This window comes from Centroberyx gerrardi, chromosome 8, assembly GCF_048128805.1.
Source record: "Centroberyx gerrardi isolate f3 chromosome 8, fCenGer3.hap1.cur.20231027, whole genome shotgun sequence".
NCBI lineage: Eukaryota > Metazoa > Chordata > Actinopteri > Beryciformes > Berycidae > Centroberyx > Centroberyx gerrardi.
Genome location: NC_136004.1, coordinates 14,700,265 through 14,718,241, shown reverse-complemented (window position 1 = coordinate 14,718,241; position 17,977 = coordinate 14,700,265). Strand labels below are relative to the sequence as shown.

At 46.4% G+C, this 17,977-nt stretch overlaps 1 protein-coding gene across 3 annotated transcripts in view; it reads right to left on the bottom strand.

Moving 5' to 3' along the window:
- Nucleotides 1-17,977, bottom strand: part of rhobtb4 (Rho related BTB domain containing 4) — a 47,159-nt gene that overhangs the window by 7,415 nt on the left and 21,767 nt on the right. For all 3 annotated transcript variants that reach the window (XM_078285242.1, XM_078285243.1, XM_071900400.2), the window contains 6 exons: nt 12,613-12,814; nt 12,105-12,208; nt 7,329-7,514; nt 6,081-6,900; nt 5,603-5,822; nt 4,381-4,499 (listed from right to left, as the gene is read on the bottom strand). In XM_078285242.1, coding sequence (XP_078141368.1) covers nt 4,381-4,499; nt 5,603-5,822; nt 6,081-6,900; nt 7,329-7,514; nt 12,105-12,208; nt 12,613-12,804 — 1,641 coding nt within the window. In that variant the 5' untranslated portion in view covers nt 12,805-12,814. The remainder of the gene's footprint in view (nt 1-4,380; nt 4,500-5,602; nt 5,823-6,080; nt 6,901-7,328; nt 7,515-12,104; nt 12,209-12,612; nt 12,815-17,977) is intronic.

The following is a 17,977-nucleotide window of genomic DNA, read 5'->3' as shown; positions in this document are numbered from 1 at the left end:
TCACCACCGGGGCCACGGGGGCAGTGGAGCAGCAGAATGGCTTTCAGGTAGGCCGAACTAATAAAGGAAAGGCTGATGGTTTGATCCGTGGCATGGACAGAAGGGTTTATTCCCACTGTGAGCTGGTGATTGAAGATGACTGGTATTACATCTACAGTATCCTTCAACACTGCTGCGGTGCCCCTTAGCAAGGCACTGTGTCCAGGGGTGCTGCACTGCAGGTGACCTCGGCCTCTCTGAAACTATGTCAACTAAATGTCAAGGCATCCTGCATGAGGCAGAACTTTCTTTAAAAAGTATGTTGCAAATCATGACAGTATAGTCACTTCCCCTTTTTTCATCTATTCAGGACTCTTCACATCTATGTTCCGTAAGTTTAATGTCCTTATACTCCCATTATGCGCTGAATTGATCTATGAAGGCAGAACGTACCTGTAGCTCTACCCAACAAGACTAAGTGTCCCTAGTGATGGCTGGGCCATTCTACCGAATGAGCCACACCTCCAAGCATGCGCACTTCAAAATGTTTAACATCAGGGCAATGTCCATATGTTAAACATCAGGGCCATGAATGGTACCGCGCCTAAACCACAGTCTGAAATCCCCTGCAACAACCCCTAGATGTCGCCATACTATCAGAGAGACTAACCTGAGGCACCTTGACTAAAAAGGTCATGCTGCTTTTCAATGTAAACCTATATTTCATCCTAGTTAGTTAAATAAATAAATGCACACAAATGAGCAAGACCTTTTTATGAGCCTAATTACTATGAGTCAGGTCAATAGCAATGCAGATGCAGGTTATGCAACCTAAGCCCAGGAAGGGAGGTAAATGATAACACTGATGACCTGAGCCCTCCAGGAGAGCTCACTGTACCCACTGAGGTGCTCTTCAACCTACACTCCCATCACCAATTAGGAGAATGTCAGCTTGGCGCGACCTCTCGTTACGGCTGAAAAGTCACAACACAGAGACACGGGTGGTCTCTCGAGCTAAAAGCCCCAGCTGAGCCCAGGGAGCATTAATGAGTGGACACAGTCACAGTGACGGGACATTTATGGATGTTGACACAGTCAGGGACAAACAGGGGCCAGTTAGCTGTACAATTTTCAACTGTCCTCCTCCTGTCTTCTCCTTTGCTTTCTCAGTTTGGACTACCAGAGGTCAGTAACAAGTCTAGTGTAAGTTTAGTTTATTTGCGCAGTGATAGAGCACAGATGCAGAGTGATAAAAAACGATAAGAAATGATAATATAAAAAAACAATGCAATCAATAATCTGTTCAGGTGAGATAAAACCCCTCAAGGGGCTTGTAAAAACCAGGAAATTAAAGAAATAAAGATGCCAGGAGGGCAAATTACAAATTAGTCAATGCTTAAAATAAATGTGGGGCGAAAACAGTGAAAGTTTCACATCACGTACCCGCCACCACAATAAGGAACCAAGTTTAAGAGAATGGCCTCATCAGCCCTTATTCTAACTAAGAAGTCAGGGTAAAAAGATTGGAGGAATGGAAGAAAATGGAGAATGTAACAGGCCCTCATGTTTAACAGAGACACACACTCACATGGTGAACACAAAACCACAGACACACACCGAGAACATAATCCAGTGGTGTACCATGACACGCTCCATGGCTGACAATGGTCAGGTGTATAACTCCCTACACAGAGGTCAAACCTCAAAACATGTGTCATTTGACTACTACACCAAAGATAATACCTATTTTTGCATTTAAACTCTGGATACAGTTTAACTGTTACATATTGTCCATGGAGTTTTTCCACAAACATGCTTATTGTATTCAGTGTTTTGCAATTGGTTGATTCAGAGAAGCTTAGTGACTGAAAGACATATCAGTCTTAATGCTATTCTGCAAGAACACTCTGGTTCCCAACTGTGGAACTAGAATAGCCATGTTATCACACAACAGCATGAACACTGAAAAGCGTGAGCCTAAAAATACTGCGAGGGAAGCGAGAGAGGAGCGTGGCAAGAATACAGAAGGTGTGAGTGAAAATAGATGGAACAGCGCTGGCTGATCACATGCTGGAGCGCACATAGTGGCCAAAATAAATGACACATATTATATAATTTGATCATACCACGTGTATAAAGTTCTTTAGATGTAGAATTGGAGAAACTTTACAAGTTAAAATGCATCACAGTGATTGGACGATGAGTCACTTGACGTCACTATCCGTGCTTGAAGCAGAAGGCTTGTTAATCCATTTTTAGGGGCCACTTTTCATTAGACCCCATTCACTATTTGATTTCCACTTCTTTTTTTAAACCTCCAACCTCCAAATCGCTCAGAGTTATTTCCTCCTGTATTGATTCCCTTTTGATTGATTCCCTTTTAGAGTACATGAATAGAACAAGACCGTCTTCATCAAGTGTTTCTGCTCAGTTCTATTGAGACAGCTTCTCAAACTAGCCAGGCATTTATCCAGGAAGATGTACTGTATGCCTGAGAGAAAGATATATAGCCAGCCAATGTCATGACAATTCCACTTGCAAAGTGTGCGTCAGTGACATTTGCACCGCGCACAATCAGAGCCACATCTGTGCCTCTCAGGAGGGGAGACTGTCAAAGCCAGCAGGGAAATAAGGGAACCGGAGCTTTTGGTTTAAGTGTGTAATCAAACTCACAAACTAGCACCGCACAAGCTTTTCAGCATCATAAAAATGCAAATACACTTACATGCACGCACAAGCACACACTCGGGCTCATGAACGTAAATGCTGACGGCGTCACGGCTTCATTGTCCAGTCAGTCTTTGAGGCTTTGTTTCAAGGGCACCTGCCTACCGCACTGTGCCAGCATCATGCCATAAACAATGCCACAATAGACACAAGCATGAACCATTCAGAGTAACCATAGACACTGGCGGCCCATCAGCAATAAACACTGCGCTCCCCTCACTGTTGCTGATGTCCTGTTTTCACCACCGTCCACAATAGCCAAAACGGGCTTTTTTTCTACCCAATCACATGGTGTGTTCTGGAATAAAATACTAACCCTGTGGAAACACAAAAAACATAATCGGTTTTCTTTTCCAGGTCTACCCAAAATTCAATTTCGTTTCAACTTGCCTCCTATAATTTCATTCTTTATATTTTAACTGAATACAAGACGCTTGTACTCTCCGTCTCTCTCTCTCTCTCACTCTCTTTCCTAGGAGTATACTTCCCTTCCCTCTGAGGGCCTAAATCTGCGTAACCTAACCCCACTGAGCTTGAAAGTAACTGTACCCCAGGGGATCTGATTCTCCGACACAGCCCAGGGAGCCTCGGCCAGAGGACAGCCAGAGCCCGGAACTCCCTCTCTGGGTGGGTCAGGTCCGGTCCACAAGCCCTGCCCCGGGACGAGCACCGGAGGTCCAGAACCTGAGCCTCAAGAGAGAGCAGGCCTGGGGTAACCGGACCCGCCACATGGGGAATGCTGACCTGGATAGAGGGACTCTTCTGAGCTATGGTAAAGACTTCAGACAGGTTAGTGCCACATCCTCATTCTGCTGTGAGTGATAGGCTAGAGCTCTGTACTGTACTGCGTCACATAAATGTGGCAATGTTGAGGTACGTTGAGGACGTTTTTAACAACCTGGCAGTATAACACTAATGTAAACATAAGCTGATAGATTTTATTTTATTACCTAAACTCAAGATTACATCCATATGAAGTAAGAACTACTTCAAAGGCTGATAGGGATGTAACTGCTAATAAAAGACCAGAATCGAAGCCCAGTATCTCTGGTTTGCGATATGACTAAGGACAGGAAATCACACGGCCCTTCACAACAGGAAGTCCCAACCTGAGTAGGTTCCTGCGGCTTGAACCGTGTCAGAGAGACAGAAATGTGTGTGTATGTATGTGCATTCCTCTGTGGGAGCCTTCTATATGTGCTCATTAAGTGTGCAAGGCCTTAGGGGGCTTGGTAATTGTTGAGCTTTCAACACATCTGCAGGTGAAGTGACGGTTTGTAGGTCACTCAGATGACAAGCCTTAAACAAGTCTGCACCACTCCTCAGCTGTACACCCCCACCTTCCAGACACACAGTGACACACGCAAGCGTCTGTACAAACAGTCATCAAGACAACACACTTCCAACCCAATAAACCTTATCCGAGTAACCTGTTTACCTTAACCCCATTTATTGATTCTGTTATCTGATGTTACTGCTCAGCACTGATAGACTTGAGTACAGGTGTAGGATTACGTTGCCCCTCGAGGCTGACCTGGGGTTAGTGTAAATTCGGCAAAAATGGTTAAGGTTAGGATTCAGGTCAAGGAAACTGAATCCCTCCTCAGCACTTAAGGGTAACTCCATCCCCGAGCTGTTCCCGGTGTCTTTTCCTCCCTTCGGTCTTCAACTCACCTCCTCAATGTAGCTCTCCATGAAGGAGCCACGGAACATGGCGGCCATCCAGTCACAGCTGGAGATGAGCAGGGGCTTGTGGGCCGGGAGGTAGCCGTCGTCCAGGCGGAACACCACATCTAAAACCGGGGTGGGAAAAGAGCATTCATCTCGTGGCGTGCCACAGAAGCCCAAGCTACAGAGGGGGGAAGACAGACAGGACAGACATCCAGACATACACACACAGGCAGACAGAAGGCCAGACAGACACACACAGAGACATAGACACAGGTAGACAGACAGAGAGATAAATTGACAGAAAGACAGAACGGCTTCTGACACAGAGTAAGGGAAGGAGAGCTGTGGACGCTACGAAGCAGACACAGGATAGCAGGTCATGGAGGGATTCCTGTGTGAACTCTGGACTACTGCTGCGGTAGGGGAAGTGGCCATAGGGAACAAAGCAACTATGCTAGTGTAATGATGTTGTAATGGGTTGCATTTTAAAGCACAGCATTATATCTATATCTTTAGGTCAATCGTTGAGTTATTTCAATAACTAAGAGAAGCAGTGCAGTTCAGACAACTGTGATAAATGTATCTAAATAATCTATATAATCTCTTAAAAGCATTCATTTTGTTAGAGACAGATTCCCATGGTTATTAAAACGAAGACAACATAGGCAGTATGGAAAGAGTTGAATGTGAGACAGGCTTTTTTTCAGAGATGGCGGATGTCTGGCATTTGGCTGCAAATGCTGCGAAAACATGCATACACAACAGCTTAGGGGGGGCAGACAACAAGACATAAACACACAGACACAAGAAACACACAACTATGGACACAAAAAGACACAGAACAGACTGGAAAGACTGACTCCAAACAGCACAACAGATAGTCATCAAGTCATTTGATGACAATAACAAGACTTCAGAATACACATAAACCACTACACACAAAATTGCATATTTTCTAACAAATATACAAGGGTAAATTTATGATCAAATGTACACAATGTGTACATTTCAAGAGACTGAATTGAAAATGCTGGGAATGAACAAAATCCTCTCTCTCTCTCTCTCTCACTTTCACTCCTCCTCAACTTCCCACCATCTCCGACTCTTCACTCTCTCTCTCACACACACACGCACACACTACCTAATGCATACATGAAAAACATCTACAATGACACTGATGCTATTGGAAATACAGATGTACTGGTGGATTGGCACAGTAGTTTACCAGCAAAGGTCCCTTTATTGAGACACTCCTTGATGCGGTTGGCCCTGCGGACGTGGAAAGCCTTGGTGATCTCCTGGTTCATGAAGCTCTCTCTGTTCAGGACATTGGCCACCATCATCCGCAGGTCAAACACCTCAAGCAGTTCAGCGATGGTGGCCACCTGCATCAGGTCCCCTCGGCCCTCGTCCAGGCTGCCTGTATACAGGTACTGCAGCACCGCCTGGGACCAGAGAAAATCAGTACATCAAATAAATGCTTATAAATGCAAATAAAAGTGTACGTTTTATTCAATTCAGTGCAACTATGAAAATACCACAATGCTCATGTTAAAATGATGCCATGATAGTAGCCTGTTGCAATGATGCTGATAATTTTTGCCATTCACTTCAATACAATCATTCTCATCAGCTCTAATATCCCCTATCATGTATGAATGTTTAACAATGTTTAATAAATTCAGGGCTGTCAAGTCCATCACCTGGAATGGTTCTTCCTGTATAAGTGCATCCATGGCCACCACAGTCATGAGTCGTGGCCGTCCAGTCATGGGGTCATCAACATGCTCCAGACACACACTCAGGAAGCCCCTTCCCCATCCTGAAAGTGCACGGCCAGTCCCCAAGGCTCCCACGGAGCACATGGCTCGAGAGGGGAGGGCATTATCACTCTGGGAAGTTCTCAGGGAGCCCTGCTGGGGCAGCAGGGGTCGGTTCAGCCCCCGCACTCCTCCATCTACCCCGTCTTTATCAATGTCCAGGCTCTTAGTGCGCCCAGCTTGCTCCTTGGCTCCTCTCCTGCTCTGCTCATCTTCGTCCCCGCTCTCAGAGTGCTCCTCGCTCTCCTGTTCGTCCCCCCGTGGCCCTGCAGATGAACCACCAAGATCGAGGGTGAAGAGGTCATAGAACTTGGAGCAGGAAGTGGCCAGGTAGACTTTGTGTGCGAAGACGCGCGTGGTGCCGCCCTGCAGGAGGAAGAGAACATCTGCGCACAGCGGCTGGCAGAAGAGGGAGTCAGGAGCCTCGCCGTCTGTGGGAGGAGGGTCTGGGATGCCCACTATGGGGCGTGGGGGGCGGGGAGGCAGGAAGGGCGCCTGGAGGAGGGGCCTCTGGACCTTCTTCAGGTGGGACTTCCAGAACTGCAGGTGACGACGGGAGATGAGGGCGGCTCGGATGGCATTGTCAAAAACATCTTTGACTCCAAACTGGGCGACGATGCTGGTCTCGTAGTAGGGAATGCCAAGTTCCTTAGCCACCTCATGGCCCCTCTCTGGGGGAAGGATGTCTGTAGGTTTGATGGGTCTGTGGGTCAGGAGGAGATAATGATGATGATACTGATAATGTTCAGATAAAACTGGAAAACCATCAGCTAGTAAGTATAAGCAAGTTGGGTGTGTGGGGAAGGAGGAGGCGAGTCCGTCAGTAATACCAGAAATTAACACAAAAGCAAGACAATTACTGTATGTAGCTGAATACTTATGAATTACTATTGATACTCATTTTTATAAAGCTGACCTACATTTCATTGATATGAGGCAATAAATGAGTTCATGCATTGACATACGGTAATGCATGTGAAATTTTTCACAAGTAGACAATAAAATACATAGCAGCACACTGCTTGGTTGGTTAAAAATGGCAAACCCAACATGCAATCCTATGTGAATGCCACCTCCTTGCATGTTCTATCTGCATTTGGCTATCAATGCCAGACGCAGACGGGGTCTCACTTGGCTAGGGGTCGTCGTGCACGGTTGACAGCATCCAGGTCAGCGTAGCGCAGATCCAGCTGGCAACCAACCAGGATGATGGGCGTCCGGGGACAGAAGTGCTTGATCTCCGGGAACCACATGGTGCGAACGTGGCGCAGGGAGTTTGGGTTGGCCAGAGAGAAGCACAGCACCACCACGTCAGACCTAGAGAGGAAAGGAGGGAGAGGCAAATAGCAAGAGAAAAAGAGAGAGAGAGACAGAGGATATTAGTGATATTGTTCATTTCAAGCACTTATGACTAAAACTATCAATGTACAGTATGAGACGAGAAAGAGAGAACAAAGAGAGAGGAGGAGAGATGATACGTTGGGTCATGAAACAGAGAGAATAGAGAAGAGAGACACTGAAACGGACTGACAGACACACAGTGAGAAGGTGACAAGAGGGAGAGATGACAGCGGAGAGAAGACAGGCAGTCTTTGAGGGAGTGGAGGGGACAGAAAAGAGAAGGGTCAGTACTGAGTCACTGAACATCTTGTCAGTTTATGTTAAAACATATATGTGCATAGAAGAAGCTTGTTCAACTGCTGCAAGGCATTGTGGGGGCATGAACAGTGCCACTGAGCAAGCTGTGAGGTGGGGTCACAAGGTTGGTGTCTGTGTGTGTGTGTGTGTGTGTGTGTGTGTGTGTGTGTGTGTGTGTGTGTATATGTGTGTGTGTGTGTGTGTGTGTGTGCCAGTCTGTGGGCCTCCGGGGCTGGTGATCTGTGTAGCCCCTGTCTTTCTCTCTCTTACGTAAATCTCCCTAAGCCCCCCAAGGCTACATGGGCCACAAAGAGAAGGCTAAGAATAGATCAGGATACACACACACACACACACACACACACACACGCACACTCACACACGCACATTCACACACACAAATTCATTTCCTCAGCTGATGTGTTAGAGCAAGCAGACAGCAGCACTTACGGCTGTTCTCTAGTGCTGATGTCTCTGTGGCATGGCTATGACAGGCCAGTGAGTAAGTAATGTTTGATAGAGCTCTGTGTCACTGAGACAGATCAGTTAGCACCAGGACAATGCTTACAGTGCAAGAACCAACAACTCCTACATGTCCTGCTTCTCAAAACAACACAGGGCATTAGACCCTAGCAGCTGTGGGTTACTAGATTAGGCCTATGTTACATTAGCGGTACATAGAAACCATTACTAATAGCCTACTGATGATGAAATGGAGAGCTAACGTGTGTGTGTCAGTTTTAAAGAATGTAACATCACTGCGCATATTGAAACAAAAACTGAGGTAAATATAAGGAGAAGCTGTACAAAATGATTGGTGTCTGAGCAATAACTGTGTGACCAATTTTACATTAAAAAAAATGATTAGAAAAAACATATGAACCAACAAGTAACTACAGTAAACATGTAGTTCCAACGAATGATGAAGTATGTCACCTTGTTTTGAGATGCAATTGTAGTTCCCCCTTGAGCCAGTCAGTCTAATTTTGAATGCTGTAATGCAGCAGTGAAGATGCATCATTTCCCCAAGTTTTGTCAGAGTCGCATCAGAGATATCTGAGATATTGTGTGTGACACATGGATGAGCGAACAAATGATGCAGTGCCCACCCCCCTTGGGCTGAGCAGTGTCATTTTAAAAATGCCACAATGGAGCAATGAGATGCATTATTTCCTTAAGTTTCATGAAAATCCGATTAGCGGCATCCAACAATTAAACAAACATTGTAGCGCCCCCCTTAGGCCAATTAGTGTTATTTTGAAAATGCTGAAATGGAGCAAAGACACACATCGTTCCCTGAAGTTTTGTAAAAATCTGTTCAGTGGCCCCTGAGATATTGTGTGTGACGGACGGACAAACTGGGCAAACCGATCCATAGTCCTTCCCCTGAGTTCATTGTGGGGGAAAATTAAACATCAGAGATATTCAGATGCAAACCAGAAGATTTGAGGTACTTAAACAGATCCTGGGCTAGAGAGCTTGCCAACTGCATTACACACCACTCAAACACCTCTCATATTTCCCTGGGGGAAAATACCTCTGCTCCAGCAGCAAACATGGTCTATTTACTGAGCAGACAAAGAACTACACTGTAAAAAAAACTGTGTATTAGCTAGTCATTTAATCTAGTATTTAGCCTTAAAGTCTTACTTTTCTTCAGGCAAGAGAAAATGTGGAAATATCTTACCCCTTTGGCAAATGGGGTGAACTCGCTTGTTTTAGGAAAATGCAACTCAGTGCTAAATGATTTATGAAGACGGACACATTACTAAATCAAAAGCTACCACTCCCCTCAGTCAGACATAACATACACTACCAAACCATTACATCACTGCACACACACACACACACACACACACACACAAAGGAATTCACATTAGCACTATGTCAAAGGCTCATTACCATGGCTGTTTGAAATGTTATGAGTGTACGTGCCTTCGCTCTCGTAGCTAAGGCTGGGTCTGCCTCAGTCACTGTGCATCAGCCGGTGTGTGTATACGTGCGTACATGTATATCAATGTTAACGTGCACATACAGTATGATTATTTACAAATGGATTTATGCAAGCACAAGGGTGTGGAGTTTGCTTGTACATCATCTCATCTTTGAGCTTAATAATGCAGGTATGAACTTGATACATCTGTGTGAAACAGCAGATGTGAGTCAAATGAGGCAAACAAACTGATCCGCATTGGTGGGTTTTGCAGTCTACTGTGTTCTCGGACAATAATCTACCACCTGCACTAATATATAATAAGTATCTGTGCCAGTGACTGTTTTGATAGTGTTTTGTGTGTGTGTGTGTGTGGTGGATCAGTAGATCCAAACTCCAAAGGTCATTGGTTGGGCCAGATTATGTAAGGACAGACACACACATGCACACACTCACACACACACACACACACACACACACACACACACACACACACACACACACACACACAGTAAAGATCTCCAAAATACTGAGTCAGACTTTCCGTTGCAATTAAGAAATTAAGAGGTATCATGCAGGCTATCTGCTATCACTCATCCTGGCATAACACCGCTCATTCACAACAATATTATAGCACGTTAATAAAATGCTAGTAAAACTTGTTTACTAGCACAGTGTTCTATTCAATAAATAAATAAATCATAGATCTAATGTCAGTGTAGCCAAACATCTGACCCTATCATATGTCCAATCAATCACAAAAAGATCACTGTAAAAAAAAAGATGGCTAAAAAATAGATGGATAGGTTGGGTTCAAATCATTACAGCATTATTTTGTTTATTTAGCCAGACAAGAAAATCAGATGTGTATTTTTAGGAAATTTTGGCGACTGAATAAATGAAGTTGGGGCTGACTCAGGTTAAGTTTGGCTTAGCCTATTTTCAGGCTGAAATTGTTTGCCCGACCAGAAAGTTCCACTCATAGGAAAGCATGTGACAGACTGGGCATTTCTGACCATCTGATGTTTTAAGTTTTTATATCAACAAAAGGCCATGGAGTGGAAGAAGGTGTGGAGAGTGTGGAGGAGTAGCGCAGAGGGCGTAGAGGAGGCTAATGATCGTGGAGCGTGGTTGAGCAGGTGAGGGGTGGGGTGGGCTGGGGTGGGGGGTATAGGGAAGAGGAGGTGGAGGGGGGGTGAGGGTGAGGGTGCAGTCAGCTGATAGACACAGCGCCAAGTGAGGTTAGGGTGAATGGTTGGATGAAGGGAGGAGGAGGAGGAGGAGGAGGGGATGTTGATGCCTGGAGCTGCAGACGCCGGGGAGGCAGGCAGGCAGAGAACAGCTGAGCTGGCACTGTGTCTATCAGCTGACTGCAGGCTGACTGAGCATACAGGACATGCAGACGGACACAGACACACACACACACACACCTCAAAACACACACAAACAGAAGAAGACATACTGTACCAATATACACATGCAAAGAGAGCGTGAGAACAAGACAGAGGGGAGGAGCTCTGAGTCACAAGCTGAAGTACATGCAACCTACAAACGCACACACACAGTCTGTCATGCCGATACACTTGCAGAAAGTGACAGGGTGACCTGTTACACAAACAAAGTGCATCCACCCACCCTTGAGAGAACGGACAGCTTGCACAGTTTGGTGTGTGCATGCACGTGTGTTTTTGTCTGTGTGTGTGTGTGTGTGTGTGTGTGTGTGTGTGTGTGTGCGTGGATGTGTGTGTAAGTCCTGCTGCCTGATTGTGGGTCAGGACTATGTATGAGGCTCATTAAAAGATGAAAGTTCCGGGTAAAATGGATAAAGTGACGGATAGAGGGATAGAGAGATAGAGGGATAGACAGACAGAGGGATAGAGGGATAGAAAGTAAGAGGGATAGAGCGATGATCCAATCATGTCTAGTAGAGGAAGGATATAACAGCCAGAGGGCAGAGTTCAACCGAAAAGCATGTCAGATGGATTAGACAAAAACAGAAGTAAGCAGCATGATTTTGAGTTAGTAAATGTTATGTGGGTGTGTTTGTGTTTGTGTTTGAGATTAGCGCTAAATTACAGTACATTCTCCTGAACTAGCCTGTGCTGAATTTGGGCAGATATTATCTGAGGAAAACTGTCAATCCCTTACCAATTACATAGCCAAGACGACGCAATCTCTTGGTTGCACCAAATTAACCGTGACCTGTGGTTTTATGTTCTGTAGTCAGCCAGCAATTGAGTTATTAGGTCAGTAACCAAGTTCTGGCTGCAGGACAGGCCTACTGAACCAGAAATACAAAGAGAAGCAGTGTGTGTTTGTGTGTGTGTGTGTGTACTCACCTGCCATAGGCGAATCGTCTGTCTTTGTGATGATCCCCAAAGGTGTCCCATAACCTCAAGGACACGCTGACTTCATCCACCACATCGCGAGATCTCTCTAACACCTGCAACACAAACACACATCCCCTTTATCAGGTCAAAACCTCTTAACTCCATCACTTTTAGCGATGTTTGTTTACTTGAATTGAAGGATCACACAGTCCTCTATGGGTTGACCAAATTTTACAATCCTTGGGCTAATGAAACCCTGTCCAAAACCAACATATCATGTCAAACTACATGGTCATCAGTCTAAAATTAAGGATGTTTTTTCTTAATTCCTGAAAAGAGATGTTAAGTTTGCACCAGACCGTTTTGACCTATTCAACAAATGCCCAATTGATAGTTTCCTAGGATTAGCCATGTCCAAAGGTATACATATGCACACATGAGTATGTCTGTATGTGTTTTTTTCCACATTGCATGCGTGTGTGTGTGTGTGTGTGTTTGTGTGTGTGTGTGTGCCCACCTCCTGGCATACACGGTACTGGTCGATGGCCCAGACGGTTGGCACGTGGGTGGCAAGCAGCTGATACTGTGTGAGGGTGGCATTGCAGGCCCGGGCGCAGATAAGCCTGGTCTTGCCTACTGCGTTATCCCCGACCACCACACACTTAATGGTTTCCACATTGGGCCGCTCATAGTCTGTGTCTATATCCATGGAGAGGGCCCTGGAGAACGGGAGGAAGGAGAGAGGACAAAAAAGATGTTAATTGAAAATTCATGGAAAAAAAACATTAAGGTATCCACCAAGGAATGACACTGCATTTCGACAGTGAAGGCTACTGGCATAGAGCACAATGGCTCCGAACTCTCGCCCAGTTCAGTCCGGTCCTGTCTAGTCTAGAGAAGCATTGTCAGGGCCCTAAGCCCCCGTAGCTGTACTGACCAGTGTACCCAGGCTCCTGCCAACCTCCTCAACAGAACACATGGTTCGCAGGCTGAGGAATAGAGGGACCGCAGAGCTATTTCTGTAACAGCAGAGAGACAGAGAGAGAGAGAGAGAGAGAGAGAGAGAGAGAGTTCCCCTGAGCTCACTGTCTCTTTTCCTCCCAATTCCCCCACCTTCTGTCCCTCCCCCTCTCTGCTCCCCTTTAGGTGCCAAGATAGCGTCTTCTGTTCAGAAAACACAGAATGGAGAGTGACGAAGCATCTATCTCGGCAGCACAAAAGACAAGAGAAAATAAAATCTCACATTTTTAATGCACTTTTTAGGTCATTCATTGGCCCAAAGGGAGCACTGCATCATCTGTGGGGTCAAATATATTTACTGTAGGCTTGCACTGAAAGGGAAACGACTGACCACCAATCAACTCCAGCCTTAAGCTTTAACTCAGGACAGAGGTGGTTATATACACAGCTCTACTGACTTCCTCTTTTAAAACCACACAACCCTGTCAAAAGCTTATCAAAATCCCCTTTGCATAAACTGCTTACAAACATTTCTGACATGTCAAAACAGATGTCAATACCCACTTTCACATTCCTGGAAAAATCTGCTCTCTTGCATAACCGACCCACGCATAAAGAGTTAGCCAGGCACAAGCTGGGCTTTTGTCAAGGTGATACTGATACAGCAGACCTGTAGCCAGCTAATCAGTCCGTCAGTCCTTGCAACTGGTTGTGAGACCCACCCCAAGGCCCCATAAATAGAGCCTCTGAAACATTCATAAAGGCCGTCGCTTGTTATTCCATTGACGTGGATGCCAGCGCAACGCTCCTGCCCGGCACTGACGGACCGCAGCAGCTAAAAACGGCATCTATTCATCGGACACACGAGCCATGTGTGCAGCCTACTGTTCAGCCACAACCTGCTCTCTATATCCACACACACCTCCGACCCCCTCCTCTTTTTCCCTGGACTCATCTTGCTCTGTTTAATAATGGTATGTCGCAGTTGCTATATGGGCACTCAAGTAATATCCCAAGACATCAATTTCCCATGCGAACTACAATGAAAACCATGTCATCAATATTCCGTCTTCATTTTGCCTGTCAGAACGAGTCCCGTTTTGGGTCAGCTAGTCTAGAGCGGGGAGTACGGCACAGTCAGCCTACCTTAGTGTATGTGAGCTGAGGAAGAGCGCCTGTCAAAGAGGCTGTTTCCCATATGGTCCATATGGAACTGAGAGAACTGTGCCTTTCGGAGTTATAAATACATTTCTTTCCCTTGCCACCTGTCTGGCCGTGACACCTCCAGAGGCACGCACGTCTCTGCACGTCAGGTAGGGGAGAGAAGCAGTAAAAAGTTACTACAACCTCGCTCTTATCCAACAGCTATCTGCCTAATGGCCATGGCAGCTGCCAAAGCAGACATCCTCCTAGCGCTGTGTTAAGGAAAGAGGGATGAAGGGACAGGTGGGCAGCCTGACGTGGTACGCAAGCAGTTTTGTAACAACCAGTCTTTGTGGCAAAGGACATGGGAGCAGAAAGAGACAGACAGGCAATGACAGACATAGACAGACGGAAGGAGGGAGAGAGGATGCATAGCATGGTTCACTCCCTGCTTTTTGCAAGGCAACAGAAGATAAGTAAAAGAGATTTCGAGAGAGACAAGGGGAGGGGAGGGGGGGATTATTAGAGTCTTAGAGAGAAAGAGAGGGACTGTCAGCCCTGCGTTGGAATCAGCCAGTCATGCCGCTGGGATCAACAGAGCAAGACCAACAATAACTGAGGTTGCTCAGGGGAACAAATCACTTTGTTTTTCCTGCTGATGCTTCTCTCTATAGTCAGCAGTGTGGTTCTCAGAGAGAGAGAGAGAGAGAGAGAGAGAGAGAGAGCATGTGCAGTGGAGAGTCTTTAAGATCCTCTATCACTGACCCATGTAAGTCTACAAGTGTGGTGTGTGTGTGTGTGTGTGTGTGTGTGTGTGTGTGTGTGCGTGCGTGTGTGTGTGTGTGTGTCTGTGTGTGTGTGCGTGCGTGCGTGCGTGTGTGCAGTAATGAGCTTAGGGCCACTCTGTGAGGCATGGAACGATGTGAGCAGTGATGTAACTGGGAGGCGGTGTTGGTGGTGGTGCGGACAGTTTCTCAGGGGGATCAAGGGCACCGGGCTCCCAGATATCATCTTCCATCTGTGGCTCTGCATCAGGCTCCGAGTCAGGCACGAGTCTGATCATGTGGCGGTCACCGCAAGCACACACACACACACACACAAGTATACACACACGTCACTGCTTGAACGCACTAGCACAAAGAATAGATATTCACACAGGTACACAGATACACACACGGACCAACAAACGTCCCATGCGTAATCTTTTCTATGACTTGTGTGAGAGAAGGGCAGACTCTGTCAGAGCAGAGCAGAGCAGATCAGAGGAGCGGAGAGGGAAGCAGTAAAGCTCCGGTTTCATTTCCAGCAGCCAGTGACTGATAGTGAACTGTACACAGACGTCTAGACATCATCTGCTGGCCGGTGTCATTTTCCCAGCAGGGCAGCTGAAGAGACTGCAAGGACAAAGAAGTGATGGAATGTGACAATAAACTGTGTGTGTGTGTATGTATGTGTGTGTGTGTGTGTGTGTGTGTGTGTGTGTGTGTGTGTGTGTGTGAAAGAGAGGTTCTGTCTCATTTGTGTGTGTGGCGCACACGTGCATGTATTTCTGACTCTTGTAGTGACATATTGATGGGCGTAGGCAAGACCACAGTGATAGGAACACTGTGACAGGAGCTCAAACGCCCACTCAACACACAAACATCAACCTTCTGCTTCACTCCGCACCACCAGGGATTGACTCAGTGTGTGTGTGTGTGTGTGTGTGTGTGTTTGCACATGCATGTGTGTATGTGTATGTGTGTGTGTGGTGCAGGAGGTCCAGGCAGACAAAGAAACTCATGCATAATTTGGATAGTCTGTGTCTCAGTATGGCTTTGCTTAGGCCAGAGGGGGTTTTCATAAGGAGAGGACTTAGAGATCTCTCTCTCTCTCTCTCTCTCTCTCTCTTTCTCTCTCTCTCTCTGCCCCTTTCTTCATTCCACAGTTCCTTCCTGGCCTCTTTCCCTCTTGTTTTTTTTTTTTATTACACATCCCTCCCTTCCTGTCCAAATCCTTTAATTTATCCCTCTGTCTAGGTCCGTCTGGTTTGTTCCCAGCTGTGCTCGATCACCCACGCCTCCTGACCCGCTGACTAACTCTCTCCCTCTGTCTCTTCCCCCTGTCCTTCTTCCGTCTCTCGTTGTCTGCTCCAGTACACAGCTATTCCATCCTTCGCCTCACTCTCTGTCCTTTAGTAACCTCTCTTCCCTCCACCCCTGCTTTTTCCTCTCCCTCTTTACCCATTCAGTGGCACGTCCACCCCGCTCTCTTCTATCTATCTATCTATCTATCTATCTATCAATCTATGATCTACTTGCACTTTTGTGGACACCAATCAAAGAGCAGCATTAAGCAGACACCCCTCCCACACCCCGTTTGCTTCTCTCTCTCTCTCTCTCTCTCTTCATCTCCCTCTGTTACATAATACCTTTAGCGATCCACTGGTGGCAACCGCTCATCCAAAAAGCCTCCATAACCCCTCATCCATCTCTTTGTCCTCTTCCTTGGGGCTAGAGTTCACCCCTACACCGTGACGCAGCTGCCCACCACTCGCTCCCTCCACCGCCCCGCCCCGCCAGAAATGACCCCAATAACCGCCTGCTTTAACCGTGGGCCAACACTCGCTCACACACACACAGAGCTAGGGGTTTACGCTATCACAGGCTTGACTGCATAGTCAAAGTGTCCATGTGTAATTGTTAGTGCATGCGGGAAGAAACGTTGGGTACAGCTAATGTGCAGCCATGCACGCAACTGTTTACCAAAGAGGGATAGGTTTTTTTTTGCGTTGTTCTTTTGTCAAAAGTGTGCACGCATGAAACAAAATTTGTATTCAATCATGTGTGTGTGTTTGAACACTTGTGTATGTTTTCAGGTGTATATGCTCGTGTGTGTGTGTGTGTGTGTGTGTGTGTGTGTGTGTGTGTGTGTGTGTGAGACAGTGACTGCCACAGGCGCAGCTGGCATAGACTGGTTACATAACCTGGTCTGTAGCCTCTGCTGAGCTCCCTGGATGGCTGACTAGCTCCCTGTGTGGCTGACAGACACACACACACACACACACACACACACATTTGCGCGGGCACACACACACACGCATGCACATATTTGCCTCACCCATATGCACACACAGAGACACACAGAAGGGTTGTATTGACGTCTGCAGCTAGGATTCGGTGATGGTAAACAGGAGGAGAGGAGCAGAAGGACCAGCCAGCTTGCTAGCTGGCTACAATATCCTGATTTCATGTTAATGCACAGCCTGTGGCAGAGAGTGAAATCTATGCATCTATCCTAACAGCAGCAGGAATGAATGAAAGTGTCTTTGGGGGAAGCATGGCAGCGTGTCTGAGAAAGACTCGCTCCTCTCTCTCCTCTCTGCTGCAATAATGCTTTGTAAACACAGACAGGCTTCTCCCGATGCCCTCATTTCCTACATCCCTCCCCGTCTCTCTTCCTCCGCCCCTGTCCATGTTTTCCTCCTACTCTCTCTTGCTGTCTCAATTCTTTTCTCTCTATCTCTCGCTTCTATTTCAATCTCTCACTTTCCAGTAGTTGGACTCACTGTTCCTCCCACACATTATCTTTTTCTACATCTCTCTCCCCTATTTCATTCACTTTTTCTTCCTTCACTTCTCCCTCTTTAACACCCTGTCTTGCTCCCTCATTCATGCTTCCATCTCTCTCCACTCTTCAGTTAAAATGATCAGATGAGCTGCCAATTTGTTAACAAGGTTGACCATTAATAATGAGCCAAAGGCCTCAGTCAGTGACCCAAATATTATTGCAACCTTGTC